A 25,677-nucleotide genomic window follows, 5' to 3' on the forward strand; every position below is an offset into this window, starting at 1 on the left:
CTCCCACGGTTAATAGGGCAAGCATGTTTGGTGTGACAGGAATTTAAACCCGCGACCCTCGGATTACGAGTCGAGTGCCTTAAACACCTAGCCATGGCAGGTCACATCTATGTTACTTGAAACATAAATGCTACTGTTTTGTGGCTGAATCATCCAAAACTATAGAAATAAGATGGACAAACCAGTCTTGAATTATGTTGAAAGTATTTTAAAAATGCCTAACGTTAAGCCTGAGGAAAGACATTAATCAGATGTGATCATTCTCAGCCGAATTGAAAAATAATCGCGTGATTATGTGTTTAAGAGACTTTTCATTCGCGTTTAAAAGCGCGTATTAAAACTAAACTTTAACATGATATAGAACGTACAGTCTGACTAAATGTGTTTTTTATTTTTCATCTCTTAAGAAACGTAATACAGAACATTCCATCGATCTGGACAAGGTAGGTATATTCTGAAATTTTATTTGTAATATAAAGCCTACTTATACTTAATTGGTTATATAGATTGTAAGGTTACTGTGAATGGCTAGATTGCAAGTCTCGGGTTTTAAGGAATTCGACCAATAGGAAGAAGAGAAAAGTGGATTCCGCTCGTGACGTAAGAAAACTTGCATAAGGTACGCAATAAAAGGACGACAATTATTGCTTAGTGAATGAACTCACGGCCTATCCCCATCCTGTTTGCACGTGACAGTTGGTACACCAGAGGAGACATCATTTTGTTTATCAAATCCTTCAGAGAAGCCACGAAGGAAGACGACCTCCAGTTGGTTAAAAGGTAGATAGTCATTTGAGGTTTAGTGATTAGTAAACTTTGTGGAAGATAACATGATAGATATTTTACTTATTCTTGTATTGTTATGTATTTATTTCCTACATAAACGTTTTAAATTTCTATTCGTTTTCGTAACGGTAAAAAAATTGGTAAATGACTTTCTAGCATTACGTTATTTTCATTCTACAAGGTTATGGATGTACTTAACCCTAGGAAACATGCAGAATATTAATGGTATATACTGCTTTAATATTGACAAATTAACACTAACGTTCATATTGTGAAACATAACAACATTGCTCTTATAACTGACTTTCTTTCTGCACGATTTGCTTCAATCAAAATATTTTATTAGTCCTTTGGTTAAAAATCAATTTCACTTTGTATCATGTGTATTTAATAACCCCTCCACCAGGGTTACGTACTTAATTTTTTGAATAGTTTAAAAAACGTTAGGGTGAGAGATACGTTTTCTGGCAAATCCATAACTTGTGGAGCATTCATTTATGTAAAATAGGAATATCCGATTTTCACTTAATTATCTCAGATATTTTGTGTTTTAGCTATAAAAAATGTTTAGTGCTTAAACTAAAAATTCGCATACATTCTGGAGAATCGTGAAATATTGTTTTATCCACCAATGAGAAACGTGTGCATATTGTAACATTTTATGAACAATATCAACATTTATTCTGAACGAGAAAAATAGATATAAGAAAAAAAAACACAACAATTTCCTATCATACTTCTGGAAGACTGGACAAAATGGTTCTGAAAGCATGTCCTTTCTAATTCACTACAAAATTTTATGTTCGAATAATTCTAAGAGGCCCGGTATGGCCAGGTAAGTTAAGGCGTTCGACTTGTATCCCTGAGGGTCGCGGGTTCGAGTCCCGGTCGCGCCAAACATGCTCGCCCTTTCAGCCGTGGGGGCGTTAAAATGTGACTTCTAATCCCACTATTCGTTAGTAAAAGAGTATCCCAAGAGTTGGGGGTGGGTGGTGATGACTAGCTGTCTTCGCTCTAGTCTTACACTGCTAAATTAGGAAGGGCTAGCGTGGATAGCCCTCGTGTAGCTTTGCGCGATTAAAAAAACAATCTAAGCAATAATTGTTTTCTCCGATTGCTTCAGTGCAATAAATTTTATCTCTGGGTGATTAAACACAATAAATCTTAACTATATTAAATAGAGGCCCGGCATGGCCAAGCGTGTTAAGGCTCGTAATCGGAGGGTCGCGGGTTCAAATCCCGGTCGCACCAAACATGCTCGCTTATGGGGGCGTTATAATGTGACCGTCAATCCCACTATTCGTTAGTAAAGAGGTAGTCCAAGAGGTGGCGGTGGGTGGTGATGACTAGTTGCCGTCCCTCCAGTCTTACTCTACTAAATTACGGACAGCTAGCGCAGATAGCCCTCGAGTAGCTTTGCGCGAAATTCAAAACAAACAAACAATAACTTTTATTTCTTATGTAATTCTATACAAGTAATTCTATACAATAAATATTACCTCTGAGTAATTCATTACGATAATTATCAATTTTAATTTATCATTTTTATGTAAACATTTAATTTTCATTAAATTAAGCTTTATGATTGAATAACATTAATTATTCATTTGTAGAATATATTTCTTCTTTGACTGCAAAACAACTTATCACTATACAAGGAGTTACAGCAAATTTTATCTTCGAACGATTCAATAGGATAAAATTCGTGTCAGTTTTCACTACAGAAATACTCATGATATTTTCCAATATTTCTATCTTCACAAACGAATTACTATAATATATAAACACCTGTAGTGTAAAACAAGCAGCTTTTCCCAATTTTCATTGCTTTTTTCTGGCCGTTTTACTTACATAACACGATTCATTAAAATGTTCTTTAATCTCAGGAACTCTGTACAGGTCTGTGTTCTTTCTTCTGATGTGGTCTGGCTCGGCATGGCCAAGCGTGTTAAGGCGTGCGACTCGTAATCTGAGGGTCGCGGGTTCGCATCTCCGTCGCGCCAAACATGCTCGCCCTTTCAGCCGTGGGGACGTTATAATGTGACGGTCAATCCCACTATTCGTTGGTAAAAGAGTAGCCCAAGAGTTAGGGGTGGGTGGTGATGACTAGCTGCCTTCCCTCTAGTCTTACACTGCTGAATTAGGGACGGCTAGCACAGATAGCCCTCGAGTAGCTTTGTGCGAAATTAAAAAACAAACAAACAAACAAACTGATATGGTCCCCTGGTAGAACAGCAGTAAATCTACGAACTTACTGAGGTAAAATCAGGAGTTCGATATTTCGAGGTGGACACAGCAGATGGCTTGTTACAGCTTTGCTTTAAAATAAACAAACCTTCGCATGCGGTCGTTAAAATAAGTAATAGTAGTCCATTATTATCAGCAAAAGTGCTTCGTGCTTTCTTAAGTCTCAAACAAAGCGTTTGTAATGTTAAACTACGAAACAGTTCGATTTAGCCAGGTCGTTACTGTTTCCGTAAATAAACTAGCTATTAACGAGTTCTGCATCTGGTACCAAATAAAACAAAAAACGCACACACACGCACACCAAAACACCCTTTCTTCAAACTGTGTGAAAAAAAAAAAACTCTTCCTGCCTCAAATTATTTAGAAGACGAAAGTAGGATACGTTTCACCACTTATGTACAGAATTCTGAATGCGAATATAACGGAAGATAGCAACACGTCTAATCCCTCTTTAAATAAAACGTTTGGAAGGCAATTTTTCCCTTCTGACCAAATCTTCTAACTCATAATATCGATTGTTCATAGAATTACAACTTTGCGCGACGTTTAAAATCTCTTCTGAAATTACAGTACTTACTCGCTTTCTAGATTCACATATTACACGTTGTTTTCAATTTGGCCTGTAAGGATTTAAGATAATACTTTAATGATTTATACTCTTTGAAACTGAAATCTGGATTGGGCGGGTGGGCGAACCAGAGACCGAGAGCAGAAATCTTCAGTGATCCTGGCTTTGTTATGACTTCTGTGGATGGAGTTGCGAGGCGCCAATGTTGATCTCTTCTCCCCTCTGAATGAATAACGTTTTACGAGCACACGCCATATAACCGTGATCCTCAATAAATACCGTAGGGAGAAAAACGTTTAGCAACTTCGGTAATTATAACGTAAGTTTGAGCTAAACAGGCTTAGTCCGAATTTTTGTCTCTTCTGTAACTTTTCAAGTTTAGAACTGCTTCCTCAATTAATTCTGCTTTGTACTGAAAGTGATATTAATTCTGTTTCATGTAAAGAAAACACGTGAGAATTTTAAAATAAGCTTAACTGCACTTTTGTCATAACGGTAAAGTAATTTTTCTTTACTTAAGTAAATCTGGAAATAGAACACTGAATCTTCATAACTGACGCAACTCATTTGTAATTTTCGGCACATCGAATCTTCATAAGTGATTCAATTTATTATTAACTTGAGGCACCGTGAATCCCTTTCCAGCACACGTGAACTTCGCAAAACAGACAACGAATTTCTTTAACTCCACCACACCTGAATTTCTCATAACAGTCAACGAATTTCTTCAATTCTAGCAAACGTGAACCAGTGGATCTTGTTGGAGTGCAGGTTATTATTCTCATCCAAGCTATAGATATCTAGTAATTCTACTGACAAAATAATTATTTGTTTATTTTTTGTAAAGCGCAAAGCTACACAGTGTGCTATCTGTGCGCTGTTTTTGAGGAGAATCGAAACCTGAATTTTAGAGGGACGCAAACGTAGTACCCGAAAATCTCACATTTCCAGCACGCTAACTGTTAGGCCACGCTTGGCATTTTTTACTTTAAACGGAGAAGCAAACGTAAGATTTCAGTTTCGTTTACAGTAACGAAAAACAGATGAAGATGTTATAACATGTCAAGGGATGTTTACACGTGCTGAATTTCAGTAATAGTGACCAGGAGTTCAGGCTGCCCCAAGTTATAAACTACGTAACCTAAACGACCAAAATTCGCATTACACTTTACGGCAAACGTTCTTTGTGCCATCCCGCAATTCAGTTCGTTTACCACCAACAGTATCGAAACCCGGTTTTAGCGGTGTGAGTTCACGGACATATCGTTGTGCAATTGAGGGATTTAAAGGTTGAAGTAACGCGAGTGAATGACAGGTTGAACTAGTTGAGAAGATTCGTTATTACAGTTCCCACTTTGACACAATGACCAACGGCTATTTTTACTGTTGACTTGACTCACCTACAAAACAAATAATTTGCCATTTGGTGAAATTAGCAAAATATAGCGTTAGAAAGCATCAAAATTATTAAGTTTTTTTAGCGCATAATTTGTTGCTCTAAGAGTCAACTCACATCAAACTGTTGTTGTGAATGACTTCGAAAATTTTTAGATAAAGATATATGATATTCGTTATGACAAGAAACCCACTAGAAGTAAAACTGTGTTCTCAAGACGGCTGGTTCGGGTATAATAGAACAATTTTATACCTATGCTAATTAATAACCTAACATCTAATTGTAACGCCACCTACAATCCCGTACCCGTATACACTCTCGTTCCCAAGACACGTGCCCGGCATCGGTCACTTGCAAAATCTCTTTGTTGATATGAAAATGTTCTAAGAAGGTCGAAACATTGTTCTATGTTTTATTTTAATTAAAGTTTTAACACCCGTACCAGCCGTCTTGAGAATACGAAGGATGTATGATGTAATTTATTATTAATGGATTTATTAATAATTTCTTAGTATGTTATGTAATACCTGAGGGCGGTTTCGGAATCTTTGCTTCAGAATTCAGAGCAAACCAAGCTGACATTCGTGAGTAGATTAGTTTGACATTACATTACGAATAAGTACAGTAGTACTGACTGTTGTATGTATATGTAACTAGTTATCTATATAAATATAATAGTACTGTCTGTTGTATGTATATGTAACTAGTTATCTATATAAATATAATTGTACTGTCTGTTGTATGTATATGTAACTACTTATCTATATAAATATAATAGTACTGTCTGTTGTATGTATATGTAACTACTTATCTGTATAAATATAATAGTACTGTCTGTTGTATGTATATGTAACTACTTATCTGTATAAATATAATAGTACTGTCTGTTGTATGTATATGTAACTAGTTATCTATATAAATATAATAGTACTGACTGTTGTATGTATATATAACTACTTATCTATATAAATATAATAGTACTGACTGTTGTATGTATATGTAACTACTTATCTATAGAAATTTAATAGTACTGTCTGTTGTATGTACATTTACTAATTTACTATATATACATATATATAATAGTACTGCTTGTTGTATGTCCATGTAACTACTTTTCTGTATAAATATAATAGTGCTGCCTGTTGTATATCCATGTAACCACTTTTCTGTATAAATATAATAGTGCTGCCTGTTGTATATCCATGTAACCACTTTGTAGGGTGTGGATGGATATTCACCAAAGTTGGTGCGGAGGTTCATTGGATTTGTGGGGAGATGAAAGCAAAGTTGCAATTTCACATTTTGCGTTTTACAGCTTATTGAGGGGGGGCGTTTTTCTACAATTACATATAACGGAAGCAACTTTTCACGTCCTAAGTAACCTTTAATTAATCACGAACTTGCATAACATCCGTCCAACTAGTTATACATTTATATAATTAAGGTAATGTGTAACCAAGAACGATGTATCAGGTTTCTCTGCATGAAGATGGTTACATGACGTTATTAGGGTAGGAGTGACGAAACAAATGACTTTATGACTTCGTATGTGACGTAATCCCGCTTTTGTGGCTAAAGCGTTAATAGTGGCTGATTGTTTGGAACAAACAAGGTTTCTTATTGAATTAAATTGTGTCTTCCACAAGAAAGATAACAATTTACTAATACTCAAAGTTTTATTCTTTTACAGGCATTTTCTAAGGGCGAAGAAGACAGTAATTACCTTGCCCTAAGGGCGATAATAGGGAGTTTTACTTCCCTGGAGGAAAAACAATATTTGTATAATATCTGAGGTAAATCACTGATGTTTTTTTTTTTTTTGTAATAAACAGTGAAGAGTTGTTCAAGGTTTAAAATTATATTTTATTGTAAACACGTTACTTTAAATGTCAACTCACCTTCATTCTATGTTTTGAGGAAGCAGTAACCAGATTGATTGACTGAAGATCCCATATTATCTTTATAAAAGCGAGATATTAACACATTTCATATTTGTTGAATATCTTATTAATGTTAGCAAACATCCCCGGTGGGAGTCCCTGAATATACACACTCACATGGACAGAGTGGGTGTTGGGGATAATCAGGGAGCTCTAGAACTCTTACCTGCATGGTTTCCTGAATCTTTATCAATGAGGGACCCCCCGGAGACATGCCCAGAAATAAGTGATATTTACTTAAACTTTAATGCACGCGCTATCCACAAAAACCATCTGACTCCCATTCATTAAGAACTTTGCTTTGATTATTCTATTGACTATTATCATGCGGTTCTTCTGTCAACACCCGAGTTTCCTAGAAGCGAAGGTAAGGGTACACAACATGTGTAACCACTATAAAGCAACCATTTCACCTGATAACTGTCTTGAGGGAAATATGGAATTTTTTATTTTGACGCCCATGACAGACCAAACTGATTAAAATTCAAACAAACGGACACAAATTCGATTGTTTTATTTAAATTAATTTAAACACATTCAGATTAACTCCAAGTTTATTATCCGAACTTTTTCTAGCAGTATAAGTCCGCAGACATACCACTGAGCTACTGTGGGCATTCTTCCGAAAGAAAAGCTAGTTCATATAAACAAGAATTTGTTTCAGATATTCATATTTTTCAATCTGAAAAATATTTTGTGTGACATATTAACTAAGTGACCAGGTCAGAAACCCCACAGCTCAAACACAGGTATCCCTACTTTTAGAAATGCTCAGAGAAAGATAGTAACAAAGAGCACCATCCGCCGCTTACTCGCATATTTTTAATCAAATAACTGGACTGACTATCGCAATTGTAAGTTTTACTTCTGAAAGTTCGCTTCGTGGTTAGCAGTATATCAAGGCTCGAACCTTGGTGTCTCTGACCCATAGTCTTGCATATTAACAAACAAGCCTCGGCCGACCTTATTTGTTTCAAGCAAAATATTATTTTTTAGATCTGTTAACTTATTCGATTTTAATTTTATCGTATAATGTTTTACTTACCAAACAAGCTGTAACGTGTTATGGATTATTTTTGGTTTTCACCAAAAGTACAATAGAAGATATTACAGTGGAACCCCTCTAATCAGGCCAGTTTGTCTCAGTCCCGAAGGTGGCTGCTTTAGAGGGGTTCCACTGTACATGTTACGTGAATGGTAAAGTAAAAAGGAGTCATAAAATCCGCCCGCTTTAAAACTATTATTTTTCAACGTTCCTCTTAACTAATAAGCCACACCGAATCTAGCGCTCGCTTTTATTCATTATAGCCTCGCCCATTTCCTAGTTGTTATATCTGAAGGCTTATAACGCAAAAATACGGGATACGATACACGTGGTGAGTACGTTAGCTCATTATGTAGCTTTAGGCTCAACAACAAACAAAGAAAACTTACAATATCCCGAATGGCTTAATTAAATTCGTTCTTAAAAGTAAAGTTTATGAACTTTCAGTTCAGATCTAACTCTTTCGTTATTAAATATAAACGTTTAGGAAAAAAAGTAAAATAGTATTACATACCATCACTAAAGTTTAGCAATTTAAGTAAATGATAAATTTGTTATAACGTATCTATGTTTTATGTACTTTTCCGCCATAACGTAAGTTTCGTAGGAGATCGAGAAATTTAACTAGCGAAAAAATATATTTACTTTAATCGTTCAAATTGTTTGTTTGTTTTTTGAATTTCGCGCAAAGCTACTCGAGGAGGGCTATCTGTGCTAGCCGTCCCTAATTTAGCAGTGCAAGACTAGAGGGAAGGCAGCTAGTCATTACTACCCACCGCCAACTCTTGGGCTACTTTTTTACCAACGAATAGTGGGATTGACCGTCACATTATAACGCCCCACACAGCTGAAAGGGTGAGCATGTTCGGCGCGACGGGAATGCGAACCCGCAACCCTCAAATTACGAGTCGCACTCAAATCAATTTTAGACAAGTACGATTAACTATCATTGGACCACTGATAATCGTGTTATCTTAATATATTATTTCTAATTCATTTTTTAATTTTATTTTGTTGTTTTGAACGAAAACTTACACAATGATAATTCTGCGCTTTGTCCACAAAAACCCGCAAAAATCGAATTCCAGACAGTAACGTTGCAAGCCCGCAAAATTGCTACTCACACATTGGGGAAAAAAAACTTGTTACTCACCACAATAAATAACTGTCAACAATTATGAACATAAACTGTCAACAATCTTGGATGTAACAGTCAACAATCTTTAATATAAACACTCAACAATTTTGTGAAAAAGTCAACAATCCTTAATATAATACTCAACAATCTTGAAAATAAAAGAAAACAATCTTTGTTATAAACACTCAACAATCTTGTATAAAACAGTCAACAGTCTTTAATATTACACTCAACAATCTTGGATATAACAGTCAACAATCTTTAATATAACACTCAACAATCTTGGATATAACAGTCAACAATCTTTAATATAACACTCAACAATCTTGGAAAAAACAGTCAAAAATTTTTAATATAAACATTCAACAATAAATCTTGGCCCTGCATGGCCAGGTGGGTTAAGGTGTGCGACTCGTAACCTGAGGGTCGAGGGTTCACATCCCCCGTCGCACCATACATGCTCGACCTTTCAGCTGTGAGGGCGTTATAATGTGACGTTCAATACTATTATTCGTTGGTAAAAGAGTAGCCCAAAAGTCGGCGGTGAGTGGTGATGACAAGCTGCATTCCCTCTAGTCTTACACTGCTAAATTAGGGACGGCTAGCGCAGATAGCCCTCGAGTACCTTTGCGCGAAATTAAAAAAAAAAACGACAAACAATAAATCTTGAATATAACAGTCAACAATTTAGAATATAAATAGTCAATAATGTTGAATATAAGATGAATTTGTGTCTTAAAGCAATATAAAGTTAATTTCAATTATTCAAGCCTTTAGCTGAAGAAATGATTCAAACTTAAGTGGTTATTACAACAATTTATCTTCATAAGTTGCTCATCGTTTCCTACGGGTTCGGATCACCTTCGCACCAAACATTTTGGCCCGGCATGGCCAAGCGTGCTAAGGCGTGCGACTCGTAATCTGAGGGTCGCGGGTTCGCGCCCCGTCGCGCCAAACATGCTCGCCCTTTTAGCCATGGGGACGTTATAATGTGACGGTCAATCCCACTATTCGTTGGTAAAAGAGTAGCCCAAGAGTTAGCGGTGGGTGGTGATGACTAGCTGCCTTCCCTCTAGTCTTACACTACTAAATTAGGGACGGCTAGCATAGATAGCCCTCGAGTAGCTTTGTGCGAAATTCAAAAACAAACAAACTTTCGTTTCCTACGATTAATTATAATGAAATTAAAGAGTACATAATTAAACCGGTTAAGTTAATGAATGGATTTAATGATCTCAGTGACCATTTAATTATACTGCTCTTGATGTTAAATAAAATTCTAATAATGATGTACAAACATTATGTTTTCATGTTAAAAACTAAGGTGCAGAGGTAGATTTAGTTTCTAGTCAACATTGTAAACTGTTTATAGTTTGGAATCCCCTTTGATGATGTTCAACACAAAATTAGTTTTTGTCAACATTGTAAACTGTTTGTAGGTTGGACGCCGCTTATGACGTTTAAAACAAGCTTTATACATGTAAAAACTGTTGGTTTGGGTTCAGAATTTTTTTTTATGTGGAGAAGCGAACGACATTTCGACCTTCTTCGGTCATCGTCAGGCTCACAAAGAAAGAGATAACTAACCTATAGCTGACCACATGTTTGAAGGGGGTTATGCAACTGACTATAGGAATGTAGAGGGCGTGTATAAATGTATGATTATATTTATTAATATAGGTATAAAGGTGTTTCTTTGTATTGGTTTATTTTAGGCTTGAGCTGTTGTATTAGTAAGGCTTCTTTACTTTTGCGTTTGTTTATGTTTGTTTCTTTATTTAATATTTGAGTGTTTTCTATGGTTATGTCGTGTTTATTTGACTTGCAGTGTTCAAAAACGTGTGAAGGTGACTTTTTATGTTTTTTGAATCTGGTTTCCATTTTTCTACTCGTTTCTCCGATTTTGAATTCGTGGCAATTGTCACATTGTATTTTATAAATAATGTTAGTGTGGTGTTTGTCAGTGTAGTTTTTACATAGTATAGACCTCAGTTTTGTGCCTGGTCTTTTAAAAAAAATTAGTATTAACTGGAATGTCATATTTTGTTTTTAGTTTTTGCCAAATGTTGGTTATTTGTCTGCTGATGTCGGGAATATATGGTATGCAGCAGTATATGGTTTCGTGATTTTTTAATTCGTGGGATATATTTACTTTTGTTAGTTGAATTTGCTTTACGACTAGATGTGTGCGTATAATGTTTTCTACGGTTTGTGGAGGAAACTTATTGATGTTGATGAAGTAATGTTTTATTTTGTAATAATTATTAAGTAATAATTATTCATCATTAATTTTATCTGGTGAGCATAGTTTTATGGCTGTGTTTATTTGGTTTCTTAATATGTCGAGTTTTTGTTTTGTGTCATGTGCTGAGTCTCAAGAAATGTATAGAAAAAGGCCTGTTTCCCCGCTGATTTCTCCAAGCCTGTTCCCATGGCTGTGGTTTCGCTAGATAGTAGATAGGGACAGTGGGAATCTCGTTAATCCATTCATGCGCGTCACTAATTAGATGATGAGGCATTTGGCTACGTTAATGCAGTATGGGTGTTTTTTTGGTGGATTTCTGTTTTAAATTGTGTGTCGGTTCTTGTAATTTTGAGGTTAAGAAATAATATTTGATTGCTTTCTTCCTGTTCACATGTGAAGTTAATGTTGGGATGTATAGAGTTAATGTGATTGAAAATATTAAGTATGTGTTTTGTAGATCTGCATCCTGCAACCGTGTCATCTACATATCTGTATGGCCCGGCACGCCCAGGTGGGTTAAGGCGTGCGACTCGTAATCCGAGGGTCGCGGGTTCGAATCCCGGTCGCACTAAACATGTTCGCCCTTTCAGCCTTGAGGGCGTTATAATGTGACGATCAATCCCACTATTCGTTGGTAAAAGAGTAGCCCAAGAGTTGGCGGTGGGTGGTGATGACTAGCTGCCTTCACTCTAGTCTTACACACATAAATTAGGGACGGCTAGCGCAGATAGCCCTCGAGTAGCTTTGCGCGAAATTCAAAAACAAAACAAACATATCTGCACTAGCATAGTGGTGGATGTAATGCTGTGTTACTTGCTTGTGTTTCTACTTGTGTCATAAAAATATTGGCTAGAACTGGTGATACTGGGTTGCCCATAGAAAACACCCAAATACTAGATAAAAAAACAAACATAAACGCAAAATTAAAGAAGCCTTACTTATACAACAACTCAAGCCCAAAATAAACCAATACAAAGGAACATCTTTATACCTATATTAATAAATATAATCAAACATCTAAGTACGCCCTCTACATTTCTACACTCAGTTAAACAATCCCCTTCAAACATATGGTCAGCTATCGGTCAGTTACCTGTTTCATTCTTTGTGAACCTAACGATGACCGAAGAAGGTCGAAACGATGTTTGCTCCTCTTTTTTAAAATTTTCTCAACTCAAACCAGCTGTTTTTACATATATATTTCATTATAAGTATATCGTCATCACTGATTAAAACAAACTTTGTTTCTTGTGAACGTTGTAAAGTGTTTGTAAGATGGAATCCGTTTGGATGACGTTTCACACAAACTTAGTTTCTTGCCAACATTATAAACTGTTTGTAAGATGGAATCCGTGTGGATGATGTTTAACACAAACTTAGTTTCTTGTCAACATTATAAACTGTTTGTAAGATGGAATCCGTTTGGATGACGTTTAACACAAACTTAGTTTCTTGTCAACATTATAAACTGTTTGTAAGATGGAATCCGTTTGGATGATGTTTAACACAAACTTAGTTTCTTGTCAACATTATAAGCTGTTTGTAAGATGAGATCCGTTTGGATGATGTTTAACACAAACTTAGTTTCTTGTCAACATTATAAACTGTTTGTAAGATGGAATCCGTTTGGATGATGTTTAACACAAACTTAGTTTCTTGTCAACATTATAAACTGTTTGTAAGATGGAATCCGTTTGGATGATGTTTAACACAAACTTAGTTTCTTGTCAACATTATAAACTGTTTGTAATATGGAATCCGTTTGGATGATGTTTAACACAAACTTAGTTTCTTGTCAACATCGTAAACATTTTGTAGGTTGTACACCGCTTGGATAATATTTAACACAGACTTAGTTTTTAGTCAACATTATAAACTGTTTCTAGGTTGGAATCCGCTTGGATCACGTTTAACATAAACTTTGTTTCTATTCAATATTGTAAACTGTTTGTTGGTTGGACGCCGCTTGGATGATGTGCAACACTAACTTAGTTTCTTGTACTTTGTAACCTGTGTTTAGATATTTTGTTAATCTGAGAGACACATGACAAATTGTAAACTTTTATAGCCCAACGATATTGATGGCTGATAGAGGATTCTTGAAAAGTATGGACTGCTTTTTGCATTTGAGATAAGACAGATTTCATCTTTCGTAAAGTTTAAGTTGTATCTGGGATAATAGATTGGTAACATGTAAGATTCGATATGCGAAATACCTTTTGAACGCTTTGGTCGTTCAGCTGTGATGGGAATGTGCAAGATATGTAAGCGATATGCCGCAGAACGCGCTCTGCAGCTGCGAGAGTTTTATACTTCTGACAGTTCGTCCTGCTGTTTTATTAAGGGTAGCCGCGTAGACGATTGGTGCCATTAATTGATCCTGTGGACAATGGCCTGCACGACTTAACCTTAGAGACCTCTGACCTGGACGCTGAATCCAATGTCACGTGAGATGTCATTAAGATTGAAAATAAATTAACACTAGTTCTATTCTCCACAAGGCCCCGGCATGGCCAGGTGGTTAAGGCGCTTGACTCGTAATCTGACGGTCGAGGGTTCGAATCAACATCAAACTATCTAGCTCGTCCTGTCAGCCGTCTGGGCGTTATAATAGTGCTGTCAATCCCACTATTTGTTGATAAAAGAGTAGCCCAAGATTTGGCGGTTAGTGGTTATGACTAGTTACCTTCCCTGTAGTCTTACACTACTAAATTAGGGATGGTTGCCGCAGATAGTCCTCGTGTTGTTTTGCACGAAATTCAAAACAAACCAAACGAAAGGAGTGATTGTACACTAATGATTCCCTGCGTCCACCGTTTGTCTTTTTGTATTTAATTAAGGATAGTGCTTTGCCAACATTCTATTTATATATTGTACCACTCAATAATAATAAAATAATAAATGGCTAATGTATTTTCTCTGGAGATACCATTGGTACATTCAACAATTTTAGTCTGTAAGCAAGTACTGTACTTCTCACTAATAATAAATGACTAATACATTTCCTCTGGACATACCTTTAAGACGTTTAACGGTTTTAGTCTATAAGCAAGTGGATGTAAGATACTACACTCATTTATCAGTTTTGAAGCTGATAAGTTATTGATACAGGAATACTTCCATGTATATATTTTTCAGTTCATTTTTGTTCCGACAGGGAATTGCTTTTAGAATAATTAGCCAATAAAAACAGTAAAATATTTGTTTTAAAGGGATAAAAATGTATATCAAAAAGTAAATAGTTTATTATAAACAAAAACAACCTGAAACAAAAATAAAAAAAATAAAAAGGATCCCCAGGGTACAGGCTATAATGTAATAATGTGATATAGATGTGGAATGTTGTAGACATAAGCACCCACATCTCACTCTTTTAATTTCTATTCCTTTAATTATATCATTTTATTTCATTATTTAATTATTCTTTATGTGATACTAGCGAACGGAGGTTAAGACTAATAGACAGTGTATCCTCACCGCAATGTGGATTCTACTTTCACAGACACCTCCATAACCTGGGATACATTTGATATTGTAGGATCCCTTCATTTACTGCAGCATTTTTCTTATTTTATTTTTCTTTCAGCTTGTTTTTTGGTTACATTAAATAATATAATTAGTCAGAGGTTTGGATTTTATATTTTTAATGCAGTTCTTCCGTTTTAGTTTATTTTGTATTAGTTTACTCAAGTCTTCTCTATTAATATTCTTGCAAAACGTATATATATATATATATATGTATATATTACGGTCAAAGGCCTGTTTTCAAGAAATACTATTTTCAAAATAGATGTTTTTCTACTCTCTTTATTACCATCTTACGTACACACACACAAAAGAAAATTCAGTACTGCCCTCCAGTGGCACAGCGGTATGTTTTCGGACTTATGCTGATAGAAACCGGGTTTCGATACCTGTTGTGGGCAGAGCACAGATGGCCCTTTGTGGAGGTTTGTGCCTAATAACAAACAACACTTGCAATGGTACTAGCAGAACAGAGAGTCTAACGTATAGCTTGGACTAAAACAAATACAAAAACTGTTTTGTTAATATCCTTGGTATAGCTTGAGAATTTTAAATAAAAAACAATAGAATTATAAGATTATCGTGAGCAGGAATATAATGAAGACAGTCCCTGTACGATTATAGGTGGATTTGTTTGTTGTTGTTTTTAATTTCGCGCCAAGCTATACAAGGGCTATCTGCGCTAGCCATCTCTAATATATCAGTGTAAGATTAGAAGGAAGGCAGCTAGTCATCACCACCCACTGTCAGCTCTTGGGCTACTTTTTTACCAACGAATAGTGGGATTGATTATCACGTTATAACGCCACCACGGCTGAAATGGTGAGCATGTTTGGTGCGACCGGGATTCGAACCCGCGTCTCTTGGAGTGCTCTAACCGTCTGGCAATGCCACGCCTCGTATCTTTATGAATGGAAACAATAATTAAAACCAAATTTCACATACATTTAAAAGTTTTCGAAACAATGTATGTAACAATACCAAGTAAGTAGAGTGCTGTGAGACAGCGTTATCACAGTTCGCAAAATGCTACTTTGGTAAGTATGTATACATATACGTATCCTCACATGCATACACAATACTGAATAAAAAATACTTTGTTAATCTATTTTGGGTGAATGGTGTCAAACGGACAGATGGATTCAATTTCGTCTTATAGTCTCTTATTTCTAATTGTCGATAAATGACGAAGAGCCATAATTCTGAAATGTCTAATATTGTGGTTATTACTGTTGTAATGGTTTGCCTCAGGATTGTTTGGACCACAGTTCTGGAGGTTACGGATGTGTTCACGTGCTCGTTCAGAAAACATTCGACCAATTTCCCCCTACGCATAAATTAAACTCTTGTATGTACCAGTCAGCAACTGTTTGACTGTGTACGTGGGCCTACGTATTGCACCTTGAACGTGTATCAATATGCCTGTTTGACTTTTCTCCGTGTCAATACCATGTGATAGTATTGATAGTCTGTCAGTTTAACTATAAAAGTTTTTTTCGTTTAGAACATCTCAGATGGTCTTTATTTATTTTGGAAACCTGAGTATTCGTGAAAGATATTTTAAATATAAGAAGGACTTGATTTTAGTCAATATTCGTATTTGTTATTGCTACTGTAATGTTGATTTTTTGGAAGCATCTTTGCAAGTTGAGTCGTTTATGTCTTAAGATTTAAAAAACAAACAAACAAATCTTACAGGTCATCAATATTAGGGTTAAAATCGGCCTCTGTATTGCATAAACGACTGAGGCGGTGAAACGATGACTTAATAATGACATATTTAATGGACTTAATGGGAGTTGGTGGATTAATAATACATGGAAGTTAAAGTGGTATTCTCTGTACTTAGGTTCAGAGGAGGAGATCCACTGTATAGTTTGAAACGTTGCTTGTTTACTGAAGGACTGGACGATAGTTCTTGACGAAATTGATAAAATTATGGAGTTCGTCTTTATTTGAAATTGAAATACCAATTATGTCATCAATGTCTCGTCAATGTGAAGTATGCGTAGATTAATAATAAATTTGGAACATATTGTGCTCTAAGTAGCCTAAGATTGATCAAGAATGGTCTTGTATTGTATGATGGCTTTACCCTTCCATTGTTTGTAAAATGAATCATCGGAGCCATAATGAATCTTATATCTTTTGTTCTTAACGTGTGTATATTGGCGTCTTTAGTTGTGTGCCTATTACGATCCTGAATGATCATAGGTTTCACTAGGAAAGACAAGTAGGAAGAACAAACAGTGATGGTATGATCCAAGGAAACACGGATGGCTATTGCCTCTAAGGATGTACCGAGTGGCAGAGACAGGGTGGGTACATGCTGGTCGACTAGCAGCGCCATCTTTCCATGCAGTCGTCCCTCACAGAATCTGTCATTCCGGTATGAAGAAAAGTGCCAAAAGGTGAATGCATCAGGAGGATTCAGCAATAGAAAAGACACACAACCTAAGTGTCATTAAGATTAGAATGGAAACCTCAACAGCTGCACTGTATTAAAGTAGTCATTTTGACTTATGTGGAGAAAAACTGAGTGAAGAACGACCACGCCATTTTTATTTATTAGAAGAAGGTCTCCTGATCTATCTCCATGGATCCTGTCCTTGGTAGAGTGGGCAAATCTCTTTCAGTAGACATAGATTCCAGCGACTAAGGGAGTGAACGAATAATCGTTATGTATCTCGAGGTCAAAGAAGATGGACTAGGGCAGATGCCAGAATTCTGGGCTAAACGAAGTGGATCCAAACAGTCACTGAAAGGAATGGCAGGGAAAGTGACAGGAGTAAACATTGACTCTTTAACTCACTTGACCATGGAGGCAAAAGACCCTTCACATGGTTTGAGAACGACTATGTTGGAGGGACGAAAAGATGTGTCTGCACTCTAACTGTACCAGTGGAATGAAGTGTAGCAGCACATGTTCAAGATGGAGTTGCGGACAATAACTCAAAATGTGAGAAATATGGTTAACCATTTTCAAAAGCTGTGCTTCTATCTCCTCCACCCACTTAGGCTAATATCAGTAGTAAGATGGGCTGTAAACCATCGCAATTGATACAGTAAGGGTCCATCTGACACTCGTAGATGTCATGGTTTTTGTCACCGTGAAAGTCACCGTGAAAGCACATGTCAAAGAATCACGACAACATGCCTTCGACTGTCAAAACTACTGACACCGGAAAGCATTAGGAATGTATGGCCACATTTTACAGCTCAAATAACCTAATTTTTTATCTTTTTTTTTTAAACTGGGGTATCCCTAATAAATAAAGAAATATTCAGTACCTACTGACCCCTCACACCGTGGAGTTCTATAAGGGGATGCACTACAATGCTGAACAAGGACACTGAAACAATACCAGGGTTTTGTGAGCATTTTACCCAAACACCAGCGTAAAACAAAATGTCCACAATACCTATTGAGAACGCTCAACACTAGTACTCTGTTGACCCTAGCCCTACAGGACCAGCCAAGTGACCCTTAGGACAACCCCAAGGCTACTCATCTACAAGAATTTAAAGCCAAAGGTTGTGTTTAGAGTTGAACCCCTCAACCACCACGATCCTTACCTCCCCTTCACGAGTCATCACGCATTAGAAACACGTGGGGGGATGATCAGATCCCAGAGAAAGTTAACTGAAAATAAAGAACCTTCCCTAGGAGGTTCTTTCACCCCATATAAGAATCCACCTCGAGGGGCGCGATCTTTTGTTGCAATAACGTGGTTCAAACATGGGGTACATTGGTAAACTATAACAGTGAAGATCAAATATTCAAGTATTGTATCAGAAAAGAGTTGCTCAAGAGTCGTACTGTTGGCTAGGTGTCTTGATGTAGTCCATCAATTTACTATCAATGATAGATATTAATGGAATTATTAATCAAACAGACTTTTTAATTACTTAATTAATAATAGTCTCATAATAGTAAAATTGATGAATTTGTTATTGAAAAAATAAAAACGTGAGCCACCAGCAAACAAAAAAAAAAGCTTTTTTGTATAAAGTTATTGTATAAAGTTAAATGTTTAAATTAATACTTTCTAACTTTACTTTAAGATATCTTCCAGTTCTGCCAAATAACATTCAGAATAAGGAAGGTTTACAATGATGAGATAATTTCTGTGTGTATTAATCACGTATCGAGCATCAGAATATATACAATACAAACATCTGTGTGTCTGTCTGTTTGTCTGTCCATTATCAAACTACTCTTAAGTTGGTGGGTTATTTACAACCAAATTTTGTATTTGTTCGTCTGTTTGGAATTGACCTCAAAGCTACACAAAGGACTGTCTGTACTCTGCTTGTCACGGGTACCGAAACCCGGTTTGTAGCAGTGTGAGTCCGCTGTGCCACTGGAGGGCCCAAAATTTGTGATATGATAGCCTGGAACAAGGAGCTTGGTAATGGGAGTTAAAAAGAACATTCACTCAACACCCCACCCCTCATTATTGTTGTTATTGAGCTTTTATTAGCCTTGACGTAAGTTAACGTTAACATTCATAGATGGCAGCATTTATTATCGTTGACGTATGTTAACGTTAATATTCATAGATGGCATTACATCCTTACCTTACAACTATAACAACAACATAGAAATATATATATATTAAATTTTCTATAACACGGCATACACGTAGTGTGGGGAAAAGGTTCACAAACATATTACGTTTCTCAGAAAGTACACTAGCACTATCTATGGAGGAATATAATAAGAAAGAAATGGCTGCTACTATTGCACTGATACATAAACTCAGCTAAAGTTTCTACAACCATAAGGCTGATACAAACACCCGTTTTTTTTATCTTTAAATTCACTCTGTAAGTTATTTCTTTGGCCAATCCATAACGTCAATTAATTAACCACGTGAAACATAAAACACCGTGGAAGGACATTAACGGTTGGGTACTGAAAGTAGATAACAGAAAGCATACCTATAGCCACTAAAATTGTCGCTGCCTTTTCCTACAAGGTCACCTGACAATCGCACAGTTAATAACTTGTTTACAGTATATGCGTATTGAGTTCTTAAGCCGTATGCAAAACATTTAGTGAGGTAACAACGAATACAGTAATAACACGTTATGTTATTGTATAAAGTGGGTGAAAGGTAGGATCTTTGCGTTATTTCTCACAGCATCCACCCCTTATTTGTTTAAATTCATAACAGAGGACGGTTACCCCAGCTTGTAACAAAATATTTCCTTGGTCTAATTTGGATTTTGACCAGAACTTTTGTCTTTGGGTTGGGAAATATTCGTGGTGTACAGGTGTGAAAGTTCTACTTGACACCGCATAGCATAATTTCAGGAATTCTTAAAATAAGACACATCTGATTGTTCGTATATAACGACAGCGTTAAATACCCTTCAACTGTTCCCAACTGAACTGATCAGACAAAATGAAGACGTGAGACGATTACCGTAGCAACGAATAAGGCTGGAATCTATTTATCGTTAGCTGACTTCACTGGGACTGGTAGAGATATTCACTTTCACCCTAGGCAACAACCGACTGTCGACAAGAACATAAAGAAGGAAGCGTGCTACTAAATACATTTATTACATGTTGCGCTAAATGGTTCGGTGATTTAAAACACGATAATGAACCGTAGTGGTATCAGAACCGGAACACTTCATGTCAGTAATCGTGTAAAAATATAACAGCTGGGACATAACTCGCTTAAAAATGTTTTTGTTGTTTTCTTTTTTCAAAGGTAATGCATCATGTTAAATTATGGCTTATCTCCGACTGTAGGCATAAGACCTCTTATCATTCTTACATTCATAAGAAAAAAGAAACCAGGAATATCTGAGGGGTTAAAAATGACATGAGATAAAAAAGGATGTCCCCCAGAAACACTAGCGGGTGCTGTGCTTTACGTTGCGTAGCTTATAATATATATTAATACTTCTTGCAAATCAAAAACCAAAAATATCGCGTGCAAGACGTTTCATTTGCAATCCAACGTCTACTATCTGTTACATTAAAATGTAAACTACAAAATAATATCGCCTGAAACTAAGTCACACAAAAGCAATTGTAGAATAGTAAGGTAGTTACACGTTTATTGATAAGTAGTCACTGAAGGAAAAATTGAATAATCGATTTAAATAGTGTTGATTTTTTTTTTAAATTGTTTGGTGGACCGCAGGTTCATCAGGAATTTTCTAGTGCCCCAGAGATCTATACAGTTATAGCTGATGTGTAAAATGTTGTAAAATTTAAAAACAAACAACTAAACAGAAACCAGCTAAAAATATTCTACATTTTAAAAGGTTGTTTAATATATGAAAGTTTGTGTAAATGCAAAGTTAAGCACAAAGCTACACTTTGTTTGTTTGTTTGTTTTGGAATTTCGCACAAAGCTACTCGAGGGCTATCTGTGCTAGCCGTCCCTAATTTAGCAGTGTAAGACTAGAGGGAAGGCAGCTAGTCATCACCACCCATCGCAAACTCTTGGGGTACTCTTTTACCAACGAATAGTGGGATTGACCGTCACATTATAACGCCCCCACGGCTGGGAGGGCGAGCATGTTTGGCGCGACTCGGGCGCGCACCCGCGACCCTCAGATTACGAAGCGCACGCCTTAACGCGCTAGGCCATGCCAGGCCCCCAAAGCTACACAGTTGGCTATCTGTATTCTGTCCACCACGGGTATCGAAACCCGGCTATTAGCGTTATAAGCCTTCAGGCTTTCTGCCGTGCTACTAGGGGACGGGCAAGTCAAACAATGAAGTTTTTTTTTGCTCTGCTCGCTGCATATTTCGAAACACGATTTTAACGTTATAAGATCACAGACTTATCGGATGGGGTGGGGATAATTATGAATAGCAGAAAATAGTAAACCTCAGTATCTTAATTAAGGTTTTTGATCCACCACAAAACTACTATAATAAAATCATAATTACGTCTTCTGTAGTTTGATAAAATAATAAATTTAAATTTTTATTTTCTAGAATGCGAGACAAATGGAACTGTAATAATTTTTCAAACTGTATCATAATCACGAAAAGGTGTTTGGTATGAAAATGTTCATTATTTTTAAAACATCAAATAACTACTAGACTTCTACACCAATCTTTGTTTTCAGTATGAACAGTGTGATTCAGTTTAAGCAAGCCAAATTAAAGGAAAGATTTGTTAGAAATTTTAAACACTATAAATTTATGCTAACACGAAACGAAGACTTCATATCAGGTTCGTGTTTTGTTATAGTTCTTAGTTTTATATCAATGTATCCAGTACGTTCCTGGTTGTTATATTACTTTTGTATTTTCCCAGACATAATGCATGCTGTAACCATTGGATTTGACTGTTTCCTTTGTTTGTGTGTTTTGGCTGTTCTGGCGGAGAGACATATTCCAGAAAATGGTCCAGACTTAGAAGTCGTTATTCCAAGAATCGGAAATGAAGAACTTCAGAAGAGAGGATGGAACAGTCTTTCTGGAATGTGGGGCAAGCGGGACTGGAATGGCTTGTCAGGAATGTGGGGTAAACGAAACTGGAACAACCCTTCTGAAATTCTGAACAAACAAGGCTGGAACGACCTATCAGGAATGTGGGGTAAAAGAGACTGGAATAAGCTATCAGGAATGTGGGGTAAAAGAGACTGGAATAAGCTATCAGGAATGTGGGGTAAAAGAGACTGGAATAAGCTATCAGGAATGTGGGGTAAAAGAGACTGGAATAAGCTATCAGGAATGTGGGGTAAACGAGACTGGAATAAGCTATCAGGAATGTGGGGTAAAAGAAATCCTTACACTTACAGTCTGCATAGGATCCGGCCCAGTTACCCATTTGAAGCAAGCGGAAACACATGGGAAGAATCAACAATGCAAGGTGATCATTTTGTCATCATTTAACTTTTATATCTTTAATATCATTAAACTTTAATCACTTGTTTCTTTAATATTCAGTGAATTGTTTAAACATTAAAAACAAACGAAATATACGTGATGTATACACTCTTAAAACTAGAGGTATATATGTAATTATTTTACCCCAAACATCGGTTTCAAAGTTTGCAAAGCTAGACAAAGAATCGTCTGCATCGACTGTATGTAAGTAAAACACAGTATTATTGTAAGATTTCGGCCCTCTCACCAGAGCCTTCACAATACATTGAGCAAAAATTAATTAAAACTATGGAACACTGCTTTGAAATATCTATCTAGACTAGACAATAGTCGTTTTTGTTGCCCGATAAAAGGACCGAAAGCTTGTAATAAAAATATCTTAACGTATAGAAAAATCCACTTATAATTCTACATATTAACTTTCCAGTATCATAAGCCTTAACTGTAATGTTGTAGTATTTACCGTGTGAACTATGTACCATTTCCTTAGCCTAAAGTAATAATGTTTTATTATAAATACAAATTAATAATAGTAATATTTAAAGTATTGGTTATTATCGAATATCCTTAGGGTCAGCTCACTAAAATTTCACTACAACTTCTATATAAGGTATGGTTAAAAAAAAAAAAAAAGGACTTGCCCTTTACTTCACTGCCGCCATTGTTGTTAGGGTCGTTTATTTCCGTATTAATAAATTATTTAGTAGTATTAGGCTTAGACTAAGCAACCTACACAATACTTAAGGGTTTCCTTGATACAGCATAAAACAGCTTTTGTATTAATAATTTGTGTTCATCCGCAAGCCAGAACTATTTAACTACAATACTAAAGCAGTTTATGAAGCCTAAATATTATAAACAGTTGAAGAACGTTGCACGTTCAATTTGAAGACTCGGGATACAGTGTGCTGATTTTATCTGCATTTTTCATTTCGAAATAATTTCCGCACTCTCCTTATTACAGCACAGGATGTAATCTATATAATATTTTAGAAACACACAGGAAACTCTGACACCGTCCTTTGTACTACGGACATTCAGTCCTTGGTTTCAAGTAACAGGAGATATGAATATTATAAAATGTTTATTTCTTGATGTGGATGATACTTAAATCGAGAAATAAAAGTTGAATTTAAACATGAACAGTGGATTAAAGCACCCGTGTATCTTTCATTTAAAGAATATATAAACATATATATATGCTGTTAGCTTATATGATAATATTTTGATGCCATAAATGTATTATTGTATTTTTAATGTCTTATGCAAGAGAATGAAGTCATTAGATTAATTCAAACTTACTATGGCCTGTTAAGGCGTGCGACTCGTAATCTGAGGGTCGCGGGTTCGCATCCCCGTCGCGCAAAACATGCTCGCCCTTTCAGTCGTGGGGGCGTTATAATGTGACGGTCAATCCCGCTATTTGTTGGTAAAAGAGTAGCCTAAGAGTTGCCGGTGGGTGGTAATGACTAGCTGCCTTCTCTCTAGTTTTACACTGCTAAATTAGGGACGGTTAGCACAGATAGCGTTCGAGTAGCTTTATGCGAAATTCAAAAACTAAGCAAACAAACAAACTTACGATCTCGTTTTTCTGGATTGTGAAATATTTGAAATTATTGCCGTCAGGTGCTGAGGGTGTTAAACTCCCAATCTGAGGACCACTGGTTCAAATTCCCATCTTACCAAGCATGCTTGCTCTTTCAGCCGTGAGGGCGTTATAACGTACAATCAATCCCACCATTCATTGGTAAAAGAATAGCCCAAGAGTTGGCGGTGGATGGTTACAACCTTTCCTCTATTTTTTCACTGTTAAATTAACGACAGCTATGGCGAGTATCTCTCATGCAGCTCTGTGCGAAATTCGAAGCAAAACACGTTTATTGTCTCATTACACATGATGAAACTCGGCAGAATTTAGAAACGTCGTCCTCTGTATTTGTGTTTCTACAACAGCAAGTTGTCGTCAATTCAGCTAAGTTTCACCAATCAAAATATATATTCATTTACCTTTTAATAATATAAATGGCTGCTTCTCATTAGTGGTTAGAGAGAAAGGCAGCTAGAATATTCTGTAAGATTATATGTTAACTACGTGTTATTTTTCTTTCGAATTTAGGACCGTTAAAAAGTGGACGTCAGGAATCCACAGCCAAGGAGTTATTGGAGGATCGACTGATGAAATGACTGAGGATGTTAGAGTTATATATAACCATAGTTTTTTTGTAGTACACCACTAATCTGTAAGTTAATGGATTAATTTTCATTTGCTAGAATCTCAAACGTGTATCTTTTTGGGCCCAACGTTTTCGTTCTCCAACCGTTTAATGTTCTTTCTAAACAGTTGATGCACAGAAAGCACCAGCTTCGCTGAAATCCATAGACTCGGCGCTCAGTCTCGTTACCGAACCAGCTCTTTTTATGTGGATATATCGAAGTGTCAAAACGTAGAATCTAAATGACTATTTTTTTTTTCTTCTGGAAGTCATGAATGAAATATGGATTGAGAATGAATGTATCGATACAAATAAATATTGTGAATCATTGTTCGCTTTGAGTATATTTTTTTTGTCAAGTACACAAAACTTATAACTTCATTTTTCTAATTTCTTCTATTTTACAAAACAAAAGCACCGAAAGGTCAGAAAAATGTTAAAGATAAAGACTCAGCTAAGAAAAAAAAGCTAAAACGGATATTCATCAGATACAATAAAGTAATATATATTTTAAAAGTGAACGAGTTATTTGTCAGTTATTTTGAATTTCTCGCAAAGCTACTCGAGGGCTATCTGCGCTAGCCGTCCCTAATTTAGCAGTGTAAGATTAGAGGGAAGGCAGCTAGTCATCACCACCCACCGCTGACTCTTAAGCTAATCTTTTACCACGAATATTGGGATTGACCGTCACATTATAACGCCCT

General features: G+C 36.2%; 1 protein-coding gene and 1 long non-coding RNA gene across 6 annotated transcripts in view; one reads left to right on the forward strand and one right to left on the reverse strand.

The window, feature by feature from the left end:
• The window catches only part of LOC143256486 (uncharacterized), a 72,576-nt gene extending 48,817 nt beyond the window's left edge, over positions 1-23,759 (reverse strand). Inside the window, exons 1-2 of one of the 3 annotated variants that reach the window (XR_013031383.1) lie at positions 23,402-23,759; positions 9,087-9,745 (exon numbers count right to left, since the gene is read on the reverse strand). This is a non-coding gene — a long non-coding RNA (uncharacterized LOC143256486). Of the gene's footprint in view, positions 1-9,086; positions 9,746-23,401 lie in introns of those variants that run through there. The other 2 variants (XR_013031382.1, XR_013031380.1) reach the window with 2 other exon arrangements.
• Positions 640-25,302, forward strand: LOC143256485 (uncharacterized). 3 transcript variants are annotated; one of them, XM_076513774.1, is made up of 4 exons: positions 644-780; positions 6,688-6,790; positions 22,186-22,743; positions 24,877-25,302. In XM_076513774.1, the coding sequence occupies exons 3-4, from the start codon at positions 22,191-22,193 to the stop codon at positions 24,942-24,944; spliced, it is 621 nt and encodes a 206-aa protein (XP_076369889.1). In that variant the 5' UTR covers positions 644-780; positions 6,688-6,790; positions 22,186-22,190; the 3' UTR covers positions 24,945-25,302. The 3 variants fall into 3 exon arrangements, with proteins under 3 accessions (XP_076369890.1, XP_076369889.1, XP_076369891.1); XM_076513776.1 differs by lacking the exon at positions 644-780 and adding an exon at positions 5,362-5,581; XM_076513775.1 differs by lacking the exon at positions 6,688-6,790 and having other exon boundaries at positions 640-780.
• Positions 25,303-25,677: the final 375 nt, after the last annotated feature.

Source organism: Tachypleus tridentatus, chromosome 7, assembly GCF_004210375.1.
Source record: "Tachypleus tridentatus isolate NWPU-2018 chromosome 7, ASM421037v1, whole genome shotgun sequence".
NCBI classification, from domain to species: domain Eukaryota; kingdom Metazoa; phylum Arthropoda; class Merostomata; order Xiphosura; family Limulidae; genus Tachypleus; species Tachypleus tridentatus.

Bases quoted from the DNA above. Each gene is read 5' to 3' on its own strand.
- LOC143256485 (XM_076513775.1), top strand. From the start codon at position 22,191: ATGCATGCTGTAACCATTGGATTTGACTGTTTCCTTTGTTTGTGTGTT. The intron at 22,744-24,876 runs GTGATCATTTTG...TTTCGAATTTAG, and splicing joins GGAAGAATCAACAATGCAAG to GACCGTTAAAAAGTGGACGT.